The 14716-nt window shown below is 47.1% G+C and overlaps 2 protein-coding genes across 3 annotated transcripts in view; both read left to right on the forward strand.

Moving 5' to 3' along the window:
- Positions 1–14716, forward strand: part of CUTC (cutC copper transporter) — a 304182-nt gene that overhangs the window by 77626 nt on the left and 211840 nt on the right. The window lies entirely within an intron of this gene.
- Positions 11996–14552, forward strand: NKX2-3 (NK2 homeobox 3). Its single transcript, XM_069067055.1, has 2 exons — positions 11996–12413; positions 13864–14552. The coding sequence occupies exons 1-2, from the start codon at positions 12059–12061 to the stop codon at positions 14550–14552; spliced, it is 1044 nt and encodes a 347-aa protein (XP_068923156.1). The 5' UTR covers positions 11996–12058.

Consider the following 14716-nt stretch of genomic DNA (forward strand, 5'->3'; position numbering starts at 1 on the left):
CAATACATAGTGTACTAAGTAGATGTGGGAGCGTGTGGGGGGAGGGGAACCGGGCTTAAAGTCAAGAACTGGATTCCAAGTCTGGTTGCCAAACTCACCTTGCTATTCGGCCTAAGCAAGTCACAATCTATAGGAGCCTCGGTTTCTCCATCAGTAAAAGAGGTATGTTTGCACTACCTGTACCTCACTGAGCTGTTGTGAGGAAAGTGCTTTATGGCCTTTAAAGCTCTATATAATGTGTTATTAGTAACTCACGTTTGATGTAAATATTTGTTATTGATAATTCATTCTTTATGCTGCTGTCAACAAAGCAAAATCATTGATATTAAAAGCATTAAACTCACAAAACAAAAGCCTTCACACAGGAGTCTTACATAGGTGTCAGTCCACATACTAGGCATATCAAATATATAGACATGACTTCAATATATACCCCAAATATCCTAAACACAGTTAAGTCTAATGGTAGTTGTTGGATTTTGTTTTGGTTTTTTTTTTTTTACAAGGACTCACGGGTCTAGAGGTGAAAGCCATTGTTGAGAATCTAATCCAGGGTTTCTAACTCCTTTGCATATTTTTTACCTTTATTTTTATCCCTAGCTTTTATCACAATGCCTGACAAGAAGTACTTAATAAATGTTTATTAACTGACCCCTTTGGTAATCTGTTGAAATCTATAGACTCCTCAAAACAATGTCTTTAAATTTAAAAAATACATGGAATTTCAAAGGAAACCAATTACATTGAAATATTTATCAAAAAAAATTAATAAACAAGACCATGGACCCTAGGTTAAAAACCCTGATCTCGTTCAACTATCTCACTTAGAGATGAAGTGACTTGCCCAAGTTCACCCAGCTAATAAGTGGCAAAAGTGGACTTCCAATCAGGTCTCCTGCTTCCAAAAACTCTTTCCTCCGAGCCTTGCTTCCGTCTCTCAAAAGGCATTTGTACACCGCGAATCCAATATGTTCGTAAACACACGGACATCCAAGGTATGTGCCCTGTCCCAGATCATAAAACTCAAGTCAAGGGATTTCCTTGCTCATCTCTTCTGAGCTTATGAAAGTTATTTTTAATGTGGGAGATAACCACTTTTCTAAAGTGCCTAGTGAGAGAGGCATGTGTCTACCATTTCCCTGTGACCTGTTTTTACACCCAGGATGGGAATTTCTGGGGTCCACATAAATGTCAAAGATTCTACTGTTCAGTAGTAGCCCTTGGAGCGGGATGGGACCGGGTGTACACCTGCAGTGGCCCAGATCAGCCTCAGGCAGCTGAACCCCTAAAGCGGGTTTCCAAATTGTGTACAACTGGGTGCTATACGAGAATTCTTCTGCTCCCCAAGCACCTCTATATTTACTCAATAAATTCCCTTGGAAAGGAATGAAGCTGCTTGAGTTGGAGTTCTGAATCATCTTTGGATTCGGGCAAGAGGATCTTTCGGGAGGAACGGACTTGCTTGTGAGAGTCTAGGAAAAGTTCTGTCTTCTTCCAAGGAGCTTTGAACATCTCCCCGTTAGACTTTGAATACAAATACTCCCCCTCACTTTTAGGAGACTGATCCTCTGCCTCCCAGCACCCTGGAGAGAGGGACTTTCCTCTAATGCCCAACCGAATTTTGCCTAGCCAAGATCGGACAGGAGACAGACCCTGAAGGCAGCTCAACTGCAGGCATGAAGGGTGCAAGAAAGGAAAGGGACCTGAGAGAAGGGAGTGGCGGGGGGTGGACCCGCTGGGAGAAGACGGAGAAGTCAGAGAGAGGGGCTGCCTGCAGTTACTGGGGGAGGGGGTCCCTCTCCACCAGGGCCGCCGCAGTGTTTATCTCCAGTCCAGAAATCCTGCAGCTTCCAGTAAATCCCGTCACAGCCTCACATTCTTCACTAGGAGCTGTTAACAGTCGCCTCTGCCTTTTATGAAGCATTAAAAGTTTCGGGGGGGAGGAGGTGGGGGTGGGGAGAGTCTAGGGGGGAATGGGGAGAGAGGAAGCAAGGAGAAAAGAAAAGGCTAAGGGGGAGAGGGAGGAGGAGGATGACGACGACGAAGAGAGGAGAAGGATGAACTGATCAGGGTGAGCCCAGAAGGCTAAGAAGAGAGGAAAAGGCGAGAAGGCACACTCCGCCCCCCTCTCTCCCGGCTCCCTCGCCGGGCCGGGTAGGTTCTGCAGCTAGCTGATTTATCTGCATTCCAGCTTGGACACTAATTGGCCAGATCTTTATCTAAACACGATAACAATGACTCGAAACTTTTGGGTTTGTTTACAGCAGCTAAAAATGATGCATTTGTGGGGACTGGGGGAGGGGAAGAAGGAGTGCTGGAAACTGAGGTCCGACTCTTTCGATCTCAAGACAGTAGCATTGTTTGAGGGGGGTGGGAGATTCGACACAAGATGTATTTGGGGATTGATTTATTTACATCTGGGGACTTAATGAGTAAAAAAAAAATCTTAATTACGAAGGAGATGATTTACCTTATTTGGGAAGAGAAGAAATGTTGATTGACAATGAAGCATTAATTTTCTTAAGGAGAAGGGCGGCGAACTCGGGTGGGGAGAGGTCGGAGAGGGGAGATTTGCTGAAAGTGGCGCAGCTCAAACCGCCTTCCTCTATTGACAAGTTTGGCCAAAGCGGAATCCGAGAGTCTCTGGGCCCACATCCGCCTCCTTTGGCAGATCGCTCAGTTTCCAGGCCCAGCCTCTCCCTCCTTGAATCCCATGCACGCAAGTGTCTAAGTGTAGAAAAAGAAAGGAAGTAAGTGCCCATCCGCACCTTATCAGTGTATATGGTTGGTGTATGAGGTGTGAGTGGAAGGTTCAAGGACCGATTTCCATAAAGCACACTAATATTAGTCTCATTTCCGAAGAATTCGTAAAGTCAGGGTGTGAGGAAGGTGTATTAGTTTTTTAATTTTATGTTTTAGTATGTGTATATGTTTTCTAGTATACACATATGAATTGTGCATTAGCAGGCACAGAGATAAACTTAATGAAGATATCTTGCACTTAGAAGTTTGCATTATAGATTTTTTTTTTGGTCTGGACCTATGATTTCATTGGTGTGGGAATTCTGCTTTTAACATTGATTCATCCATTCATTCATTTATTCTAACTGTGAGGTCCTAAGGAAACGTGCTTTGATAAAGAGAAAAGGAAATTGCTTTTGTGTAAATCTCTGTAATTTTGAAGAGCTTGAGGGTTCTTGAAAGTGTTCCTCTCAAGTAGGAGGGAAAGTCATAAAGGCAGGTGAATTTAAGCATATCTTCAAAATAACATATTTCAAAATAATGAACAGAAATGTTGCCAACTTTATAACCCAGTGACTGAGTACAGGGCCTAGTCAAGCACTAGACTGGTGACACATGCCTTAAAAGAAAATAGGTTGGGATGGCTCTCTGGGAGGAGGGTGGAAAATGAGATGCAAGGGGAAATTTAGGCAATGTAAAGACATAAGATATCAATAACATTTATTTAAAATTACAAAAAGAAAGTGTCTATTGAAAACTAAAATTCACCTTATTGACTCCCCTTCCTATTTTAAGGTTTCCCTCCCAAATCAAGCTTGTTATTTACTTGAACTAACCTAAGAAAGCAGGATTTGACAAGCAAAATGAACTTCAAACCAACTCTTTGACCTAGTGGTTGCAAATGTCAAAATAGTACAAGTTAATGAGTTTTCATTATATATGTTTGTTGCATATAACATATGTATATCTTACTTCCGGGTACTCTGATACATTCATATGTCCATTAGGATTAGATTATAACTTCCTGAAAGCTATGGCATATACAGTTTTGCCACTCTAGTCCCTACACAGTGCCTTGTGCAAAGAAGACGTGTAATGTCCTTTGAATGTGTATAGAATTACATGCCATGTGTTTCGCCTATTTGTGAAAACAGAGCTTAGTCTGTCTCTATACCATCTATGTCCCAATGTGAAGCAGCTGAAGCCACCTGCATGAAGTCTGGTAGGGAAAGGGAGGAGAAAAGAAACCCTAACATCTGGAAAGAGGAGCCTTCCAGCCTGCTAAGTGGTAGAGCTCAGAAATTCAGATAACTCTCTCCCAATTATGCTCTAATAGTCTCGGCACTCTTGTGCCTGTTCCCTCTCGCTACAGGAGACCTCAGAAGTCAAGCCCCACCTAAGACATTCAGGAGTGTGTTCAGTCCTCGATCACTTCTAGGGTCTTCTTCCCCCACCCCCCAGATTTTGGTGCTGAATTTTATAGATTCCAAAATTTGGAGTATTGAATTTACCCACTGTAACTGGAAGGAATTCTGTGCCATTTATGGAATGGGGGGGAGGGGGAGGAGAAGAGAAGAGGAAAACAGAAATTTAGCACTGGGATCCCCCAGAATTTGCTACTGATAAAGACACCCCAAGTCCTCATCCCATGTGGTAGATGCATGGTATCTGCCACAACTGAAGGAAATGGAGGTCTTACTGGATCTCAGATTTGGGGGATTTCCACGGAAAAGATTGGGACCTTGGAAGAATGAAGAAATGCCTCTTCCTCTCTGAGAGAAGTTGGGCAGACAAGTCTGGAACTCTGCTACTTGGGAACAATGCCAAGATTGAAGGCTGTCCTGTGGTGGTAGAGAAGAGCTGGACAGGGGGCCTCCACTGGTTGGTGCTCAGGGGGAGCAAAAGTGCTTTCCAGAGCCAGGGAAGGCAACTTAGGATATTAATAACCTGATCTCAGTGTCTAAGGAAATCAAAGGAGGCAAGTGTTTTAGGTTTAGTTATAGGACTGAAGACTTTCTCCCTCACCCCACCCCAGTCTCCCCTCTTATTCTGAGAATTGGTACACCCCCCCCCCAGTTGAATTAAATCTTTATCAAGCTAAGGGTAGGAAGAACAAGGGAAGCAAGATTAGGGAAATTGGGAAGTAAAGAAAAGAATACAAAGAGAAAGTACTGGAAGAGGAAGTGAGAGAGTAGGGGCTGTGGGACAGCAGCAGACCAAATGATATAGGTAAGCCAGCCCTGGTTTCAGGCCTCCAGTGTAGCTCCAGCTTGCATCTCTCAGCTGGGGCATTTTAAGTAGACAGATTAAAGCCCAGTTAAGACTGAACCAACAGAACCTGACCTAGTTTTGCCCTGCTTGGGCCCAGAATCTATTTCCCAGGCTGGCAGCTAGTCCTTGGAAGAACCTTCTTTGAGACAGCTAGAAGTAGGAGAGTACATGGAAAAAGTCCTCAGATCCCTGTTGGATGTAGCATAGATACATATTTTTCAGTACTCTGCTATCAGAAGTCAAGGGGGTGGGTGACTGTAGGCTTAAACAGCTGGGATGGGTCATGAGGACCAAGGCTGTGAAATAAGGCCCTCCTGGAGGCCAAGCTATCATGTCTTGGATCTTCCATAACACGGAAAAGGGAGCTCTTCTCACTGGTGAGGGAGACTCCGAGGTCTGGGAACATTCATCCTGAGGCCCCAAATGCAGAGTCAAACCCATACTTTCTTCCCAGTCCTGAACCTAACAGTTAAGATGCAACCGAAGAAGGTGTATCTTGCTCTCTGCTCCTGAATTGGGTGGGGGGAGGGGAGGCCAAGTGGAGTCTTGGTTTCTGTGTGCTAGGAAAAGTCCTTCTTAAAGAAAAGAACAGAGCCGGGCTGAGCTAAGGAAAAGTCAGACAGCAGCGAGGTCTGGAAATGCCTGGGTGGGGGTGGAGGAGCCAGGAAAGTGGAGCCCCCTCACGGGCCCCTAGGGTGGGCAGCTCCACGAAGAGACCCGGAGGTACACAAACCCCAAGGTCTGTAAATGCTGCTGAGCCTCCTCGACAAGGTAGGGCCTTAAACCCCCCCCCCACCAGCTTCCAATTTCATGGGAAAGCCTGCAGTCTTAGAGACAGAATCGACGGTTGGGAACTTTGTTTCTGAAGTGGGGAGGTTCTCTCTCTTTCGCTCTTAAGCACCTCCGAAGTTCTTGACCTCTACTTCTTCCCCCCAAAAAGGAGAGGCTGTTATGAGGCAGCCCAGTCTAAGCTCCAAAGGAGAATGAGATGTCTAGTGAATGAGGGGCAAAAGGAACTACAACGAAAACGGCTTTGGAGGAATCGAGATTACTTACTACTTGTCAGTGTGAATAAAGACTGCACCGATCCTGTCGAAGCGCTTAGCTCGGTGCTAGGCACGGAGAAGGCGCTCGATAAATACTGAATTGAAGGAATAAATATTGAATTGAAGGGACCCCTGCTGGTAAACGCTCAGGGACCCCTAAGGGCCTAATGTTTTGAAGGGGTCGTTTTCACCACCATTTAATATGAAATTCTCAAAAATTCAACGAATGCACTCAAGAGGAGCAATATAACACTCAAATTAAAAGTGCCTATCCAAGCCCCCATTTTTCACACACTCCCTAGCACGACTCTCGGCCCGATAATTGAGTCTTCTTTTTTGTCTTTATTTAATACATCTCCTTTTGACCAAGATGCATTCGTCAGCCCGCCATGGACCTGAGTGATGTTGGAAGAAAAGAATGTGGCTTGAGGGGAAGGAGGAAGTGGTTCTTAATATTTTTCTTTTAATACAGTCTTCTTTTGGGTAATTAATGGAAGACTTGTACAAATATTAGTCGACCTCCTTTGTCAGGTTGAAATCGAAACCCGGGTAATTGTCCCCTCCTGAAATTAACAAAGAACAACACGGATTACATAACAGAGAAATCACTACCTCCCCGGCAGACTACAATTCAGTCTCGCAAGGAATTCGATTCCGAACAAAATCTAGGCAGTCTCCTGCCCTGGTAAATGTTGGGCAAAAACGATTGAAATCAGACAACCATAGAAAAAAACTCTACGACACTCAACCCAGAATAAACACACGCAATTGGAAATGCGTTGGGGTTAACACTTTCCCGGAGTGAGACACCAGGCATTCATCTGATAATAGAAAAATATGTTTCCCACTTCCCACAGCTGACAAATTGTTGCCTATATGCTATCGAAATTTTTCGAAAGGTTGCCTAACCCTTAGGGAAAAAAAATAAAGAAAAAAACCCTCCTAGCAAAAGGGTTTAATGTTGTGATCGAGGAGGGAATATTTTCATGTAAGGTGCTTTTTTTAAATGACATTTTTTGAAGAAGAGGGTAAAAAGTATTTTAAATAAGTTTCCAATATTATTGTTTTGTATGTTCCTAACGTAAGAACTTTTCTAAGAACTTCTATTCTTGTCCGAATAGTTCTTTTATTATTTGCTGGTAGTGATTTAACTCTTGACCTTTTAGTCTTTGTACAAGCAAATTATCTGAAAAGTTGGTAGGTAAATATAATGATACATTCGAAAATAATTGCAAGTATTCATATTTCGACTGTGATCGTGTTTGTGTATTTATTGCAATTTTCCTCCGAAGTATATTATAATTATAGTTATGTTTGCTCATTTAAATAAAACATTTTTCCTGCAAAAAGGAAACGAGTTACTAATTATAATCCTTAATTACATATCTATGGGCAAATGACCTATTACTTTATAATAAAACTTATTATTATTTTTAAAAATGAAAACAAATAATTGCAGTGATGAAAGAAAATTAAATATTAACTGAATTTGTAACATAGGTCTGACTTGTTATCATTTAACTCGTGGAGTGGAAGCCAAGGATTGGCATCTCATGAGTTATATTTTATAATTAAAAATACAATTTTTAATCTATCCTAGTCTACTAATCAGATATTAAACTGTGATAATTAAATACAGCAATACACAGGATGAAACAGCGTTACGTTAATTGTTCAAAACTCCCTAGAAACCACAACTCTAAAACTGCAAATGTATTCAAATGAAGCAGTAGGGCTCCCAGAAGCTCTGAGCTCAAAGGTGGGAGATCCCAGGTAATCGAACTCTGTATCTTTACCCTTTTCCTACATAGAGCAGGGTCGCCTATTTCTTACAAAGTCCTCTCCCCCTCCCCCCAAGACCTCATATGAAGACTTAAAGCAAACGCTATTTGGCCTGCAGAAACAGACCAAGATTTTTTCCAAGTGAAGAGAGAAAAGTTGGAGATGTACGGAGCCATAATGAGAGACGTTACTTCTGCCTTGGATCGTGGGAGAAAGAAATTGTCTGCAGTGGTTGGGGTGGTTGAGACAATGGCGGGGTGAGTGTGGGAGGTGGGGGGGAGCTGCTAAATATAAATCTTCCCTGAAGAGGAGTCAGGCAAAAAGCCCCTCGTCATTCCAGGGATGAGCAGAGAGGAGAAAACTCTAGGTGAGTCCGACTGAGGTTTTCAGTCCTGCTGAGATTCCAGAGGCTGAGCCTTGTTCCTTGACTGAGTTCCTCTGGTTATCTGGAAGGCTGCGCTAACGCCGAGGGCTAGGCCAGACAGCTTCCCGAAGGCTCGTAACACATTTAGGAAGCTTGCAGAGCTTTGCGGTGCTTTGCGGGACAGGGGCGAGTCAGATACCCTGTCCGTATTCTCTAGAGTTTTGTCTCGCCCCAGCAGAGCAATGGGACTTCTCTCCTAGTCCCGAGAGTTGCCTGGCGCTCTCTAGATCTTCGTTTCCCTTCCAGCCAGGCTGGGAAGGATGCACTCAGCCCACCCAACTAGAGACCCTCGGCATGCTTAGCTTGAGACTGAAAGCGGCGCAGGAGGCTGCCTCCGGCTGGAGCTCGAAGGCCATAGAAAGAACCAGGACATCCTCCTGTCAGCCTTCCTCTCCCCACTCCCGCACTAACTCTTAAGCCTGACCCTGCAGCCCCTGCCATGCAAACCCGGGTTTGACCTCCCTCTCCAAAAAAGGCAGGAGAATGGGGGGGGGGGTCACTGACTGGTAAGAAACAGGACTTCTAGGGTGGAGAGTTTGATGATGTCTTGCATCTTTAGCTTGTGGAACGTCTTCCAAGAAAATGCGAATTTACTAGAAGGCCCGAGGTAGCGATTAAGCGAGCGCTGGGGTGACCCGTGGGGCTGTGGGCGTACTCTATACCCTGCAGAAATACAAGTGTCAGGGCGTGAAAACAGGGTCGAGTGGGTGTAAGGGACTATTTCCCTCTGGCAGTCCTGGCTTCGGCCTCAAGCAGATTAGCCCCCAATTAACCAGTTCAAGGAGTGTTGCTCAAGTGTCTATAGTCGGGAGTAGAAAATGTTCAAAAGACAGATAAATTTATAGATCCATACGAGATGCAAAGAATTTCCGTATTTTAGTTTTTTCTCTTCCTCCTCCCCCGCCCCCCCCCCCCCCCCCCCCCCCGCCCATGCCTGCTCTCCCTTCTATCTTCCTGGTCCATGGAGAGCCAATGCAAAAAATAAGGCAAGAATTTAAGATTGGGGTCAGACAGGAGCAGGGAGGTTGTCCGACTCAAGTCGCCACAGCCTGAACTTTCTTCTCTGACTTCCCCTCTTTCCCAGTCCTTGCTCCGTTGTCTGCCCGTATTCTCCTCCCTTCAAACAAACACCACCTTTTCCTTCTTGCAGCTTACTTACCCTAGCTCCACGAAAGACCCAAACTGTTGGAATATGAAGAAAAAAAGAATCCATAGACGGTTCTTTAAAAAAAAAAAAAAGACATTGGACTTTGTCGGACTTTTGAACATTCATCTTCATTATTATTTTAAATAGAAACAAAACATTTGTCAGATGCTGCGCTTGGGAGCGCTCCATCCCCATTTGCTGAGCTCCTCCCACTTAGGAGGGCGCACCTCAAACTCTTCCGCCCAAACCCCCCCTCCCCCAGTCACTGCCAGCCCTGGCGCCCTCCTCTAGGCTCCTGCATTCCCCAACCCACGTGTCCTGCTCCCGTAGGCAGCCCCAAGGGCAGGGTCCCAGCGGTATTTCCGCCCCCTCTTTCGAAGGCTCCTCCCCTCCCCCTACTCCTTCCTCGACGGGCATTCCCAAGGTGCCTTCTCTCCGGAGAGATCACTTTATTCTTCCCCCTCCCTGGTGTTCCCTGGGCCCAACAGAAAACTACTCCCAACGAAGGGAGATAGAAGGTAGATCCTTGGTAGAAAGACCTTAGTCTCTTAGTCCTTTGACATAACCCATTCCTTCCAGCTCCCTGGGCCTGTCTTCTCCCGAGCACAACACCTCCTTCCACCTCAGTTCTGTTACTTGATTTGAGTCACACACTAGCTCTATACCACTCATCTCCTTGTCCCGGCCCTTTCGCACCCTATTTCCTCTCATCCCGCACCTCCTGGTGCCTCAGAATTTTCATTTCTACCCTAGAGGTCGGCAGCATACAGCATTCAACGCTGACTTTTGGTCTTCCTCTAAGTAGGCGGAGTTAATGAAAGCCCCGAACCACAGAGAGCCTCTGGACAGAGTAGGCAGAAGCAGTTGGGCCTAGACTGGCCCTGCTGTGATGACCTTTTCCAAACAGATGCGCACAAGGACCTTCTATAAACCGGACCGTCTCCGTCTCAGTTCCAGCTGGTTTCCCGTTAAAGGCTCTGTATATGGGACGAAAAGCCTGAGACAATTAAAGTCAATAAGTATTTTGCCTTTGCTCCCTTTAGCAGAACAAGGTTAACTAACTATTGTGCGGAATACAAGAGACACAGCCCCCTGCCCTCAAGCTTTTAATTTCATCAGAAGAGAAATTTAATGCGTGTGAAACAATCGGGGAACGACATAGGACCCGTGCAAGTCCTTCGGTGCTGAATTGTGTTGTCTAGAATTGTGTTTGGACAAGAGATATGAGAGAATGCCTGCTGTTGAGAAACATCATTATATGCTGGAAGGAGGACTGAAGTGAATGTCAGTAGACAACTCTGCCATTGACTACCTAGATGACCTTGGGCAAGGTTCTTGACCCTTTTTTGTCTCGATTTCCTCATTTGGGAAATTGGAAGTTTGGTTAGCTTAGATGAGCTCTGATGGGCCCTTCCATATCTAAATCGGTGATCTTATGACCTCTAAGCTTCCTACCATCTCTAATATTCTGAAATTCTATAAAGACAGTTAAGACTTCATATGGGAGACAGAATTTGAGTACATAGAAGTTAACGTCATCCATGTGGAAAAGTGATGTCTAATTATACTCATCCACCTTTGATTGGAGACACTATGTGATGATACTGTTTGTGTTAATTCAACACTCCAAAGAGTATTTATTCAGTGCCTAATATGTGCTAGGAATTGTGGTTACAAAGACAACCAAGGAAGTCTTTGCTTCCAAGAAAATAGCATTTTATTGATGTTCTACTTTTGTATTGTGACTTACAAAAGACTGTTATTACCATCATCATTATTATTTACGTTATACCCATTTAGATAGACACCCATTTACCTACTTCCAACCCATCGGACTCTCAGCTTAGGAATTCAAAGGGACCTAAGCCCCTACTTTGCTCGAATATGTGTGCATCATAAGACAACTTACTCCTGGAAGCCTCAAACTCCTCCGAGAGTGAATAGACTGAGGCAAGGGTTCTTAAAAGACCTGGGGCTAGTGAACTTAAAAAAAAAAAAAAACTAGTTTCATAACTATTTCTATATGTGTTTTATTTTATGCACTTACAAACGTTACTCTGAGGTTTTATCAGACTGACTGCCAAAGTCCAAAAGGAAAAAAAAGTCCAAAACTTTTGGGCTAAGGGAAGCCGAGAGCCAGCAGCTTTCTCTTACAGAAAGCACTAGCAGTTGGTGCCTGCTTCGGTCCGTCTTGGACCCTCTGACCTCAGCAGCCTTGCACCTAGCGGCTTGGCCCTGGCCCTGCTCAAGGAAGCCATGGATTTTCCCGATTCTCTCCTTAGTCAATTTCTATTTCTGGTAGGACTGCGGGTTCTCTGGAAGGGGCAATAGGGGCGTGGCTAGCTTCCACCTACGCCAATCGAGAAGAAGCCCGGGGAACAGGCCCAGCCCCAGCCGTGACGTTTTGACCAGGGACTGAGGCGGCTTCTGAGCCGTACTCCTAGTGACTGCAGTGGCTGTAACAAAACCCAGACCCCTGGTTCCAGGCTAATGGAGGCAATTTAGACTGCAGCAGGACCTCTTCCATCGTTTGTCAAAAGTCCTATTCGGCAGCAGAGGTAGAGGTAGGAGGACAGCAGGAACCACTTCCCCGCCCCTCCGTCGAGGATTTATTGAGTATTTGCTTTGAGCAATTAAGTTGCTCTGATGATGTTACCAAGCCCGGTCACTTCCACACCTTTCTCTGTCAAAGACATTTTGAATCTGGAGCAGCAGCAACAACAGTACCACGGCGGGCACTTGCAGGCGGACTTGGAGCAGCATTTCCATTCGGCCTCCTCCTGCATGTTGGCAGCGCGGGAGGCGGCCCAATTTTCTGATGGGGGGGAGGAGGTGGAGGAGGGAGAGAAACTGCCCTATTTAAACTCAATAACCGCAGCTGAGAGCCACAGGGAGACGGGGATCTGTCCCGAGAGCTATGTCCACACGGTCCTCCGCGGCTCCTGCGGGCCCAAGGACCAAGAAGAGGAGGCCGACGGGGTCGTGAGGGACAGGAGCCAGAGTGAGTAGAGGGGGCAGGAAAAGCGCCCGCACACCTGGAACAAAGGCGGAGGCCCGCACACCTCCCATAAACTGCCAGCAGGGCCTCCCGCTCCTTTAGCCTTTGGTGGGGGTCAGGCCCCAGTCCTGTGCAGCGACAGCTCCGACACAACGCAGGTACCTGCGAGGGAGCAAGGGGCGGGGGTTGGGGGAAGAGGTGACCCCGAAAACCTCAGCCGCAGACTGGAGAGCGAGGCTGTCACCCTGCAAACCGCAAGTGTGGGGAAGGGCGCTTTCCCGGGAGCCTGGGGGGTCCGCTAGAGAGCAATGACACTGACGCTGTAACTGCCTGCAGGCTTTTTGCCCCCAGCCTGAGAACTTGTCCTGCTATACGGACTTGTTGTTGCTTTTCCTTTCCCAAAGCTGATAGTTTAATGTCATAGAAAAAGGAAGCTCCCTCTCCTTCCCGCTATCCCTCAGAGTCAGAGAGGTGTTCTCACGCCCACAGACTGTCGGTCTCCTGCCCCAAGGGCAGCCTGGGCGCTCTTACTCAGTAACCACAATGCAGATATGGAGGCCAGAACCAGTTGGTCGATTTGGGGAGCTCCGTTATGGCAGCCCCTGGGCTGTTAGTATGAACAGACAGTTCCAGGCCTGGGCCTTGTAACGCACAGCCTTCAAGCCTTAGCTGAAAACTCTGAGAGCTTTGCTTTGTGTCACTGTAGAAGATGCCCTTGGTTTCCAGGGACCACTCAACTGGGCTCTGGGGAAAAAGCTTGAGCAAGATCCCTCATAATCACTTCTAGATCACTTCTGGGGAGACTTTGTCAGAGGCATAGACTCATAGAGTCACACCAAAAGGGATGAACTAAAAGAGACTGTTAAAGGTCATCCAGGCCAGCCCCCTTTTACATGAGGAACTTGGGCCCTGTTGCTTTACTGAGGAGAGTCTAGTGTGGAGCTTGCAGTAAACCTGGGCCTGAAACCTACCTGCAGCTGACACTACACACACACACACACACACACACACACACACACACCCTCTCTCTGTGAGTTTGTCTGCTTCTTGTGATAATGGCCACTGGAAATTCACAAAGAAATTTCTAACCACGAAGATTTTTATTTTCTCAGGAAGACCCCGAAGTGTAAATAGAAATACACCTCACAACCCACTTGCATACAGACATTGCACTTAATTCTAAGTGCACAATATCATACATACTGGCTTTGGAACACTGAATAAATGCATTGGGAGTTGATTTTTCTTAGTAGGAGGTGAACAGAAAGGGGTGATGCACAGTTCAAGCACAGGAAGGCATTCCCTCGACCCAGTATTGTACCCAGAGCCACAAATGGTCCCAGATACAGGCACACAGTAGCTCGCCGATCATCAGTCCCTCCTGCGCAGATGGTGCTTCAAGGCTGATTGAGGGGGACGCTAAGGAACGCTGTTGTTTTTGCTCCTTCCTCAGAAAGCTGCCCGCTGAAGAAGCCGCTGGAGGCAGGGGATTGTAAGGCCGAGGAGAGCGAGAGGCCAAAGCAGCGCAGTCGGAGGAAGCCCAGGGTCCTCTTCTCTCAGGCTCAGGTTTTCGAGCTGGAAAGGAGATTTAAGCAACAGAGGTATTTGTCTGCGCCAGAGCGGGAGCATCTTGCCAGTAGCCTAAAGCTCACGTCTACGCAGGTGAAGATCTGGTTTCAGAACCGGAGGTACAAGTGTAAGAGGCAGCGTCAGGACAAGTCCTTGGAGATGGGGACGCACCCACACCCGCCCCCTCCCAGGAGGGTGGCTGTGCCAGTGTTGGTGCGGGACGGGAAGCCCTGCATCAGTGGGGCGCAGAGTTACAACGCTCCTTATAGCGTGGGCGCCAGCCCTTACTCCTATAACGGCTTCCCGAGCTACGGCTACGGGAACTCGGCAGCCGCTGCGGCCGCGGCCGCCGCCTACAGTGGCAACTACGGCTGCACTTACCCCGGGAGCAGCGGCGCGGCCGCCGCCGCCGCCATCCCGCCAGCCTGCAACGCGGCAGGAGGCGGCCCCTTTGTGAACGTGAGCAACCTGGGAGGCTTTGGGAGCGCGGCGCAACCGCTCCAGAGCCTCCACCAGGGCAGCGCAGTGCCTGCCTGCGCCCAGGGCACCTTGCAAGGCATCCGAGCCTGGTAGGGGCGGGCGAGGAGGCTCCAGAGTAGCCTGCAAGGTATTCTTCAGACTGAAGGGCGGGAAAGACCTGGCCGGGGGGGTACGCCATGGCGGCGCCGCGCCCCCCCTTCCTCCCATATTGGCTTCCCTCACTAAGGCGCCGCGTCCTGCCACCCCCCCGCCTGCCG

Source organism: Petaurus breviceps, unplaced genomic scaffold (assembly GCF_028583685.1).
Source record: "Petaurus breviceps papuanus isolate PSGF00001 unplaced genomic scaffold, PetGlider_PUasm1.0 90740, whole genome shotgun sequence".
NCBI classification, from domain to species: Eukaryota; Metazoa; Chordata; class Mammalia; order Diprotodontia; family Petauridae; genus Petaurus; species Petaurus breviceps.

Coding starts and splice junctions, on each gene's coding strand:
- NKX2-3 (XM_069067055.1), top strand. CDS start 12,059: ATGATGTTACCAAGCCCGGTCACTTCCACACCTTTCTCTGTCAAAGAC. Junction 12,414..13,863: donor CGTGAGGGACAGGAGCCAGA/GTGAGTAGAGGG, acceptor CTCCTTCCTCAG/AAAGCTGCCCGCTGAAGAAG.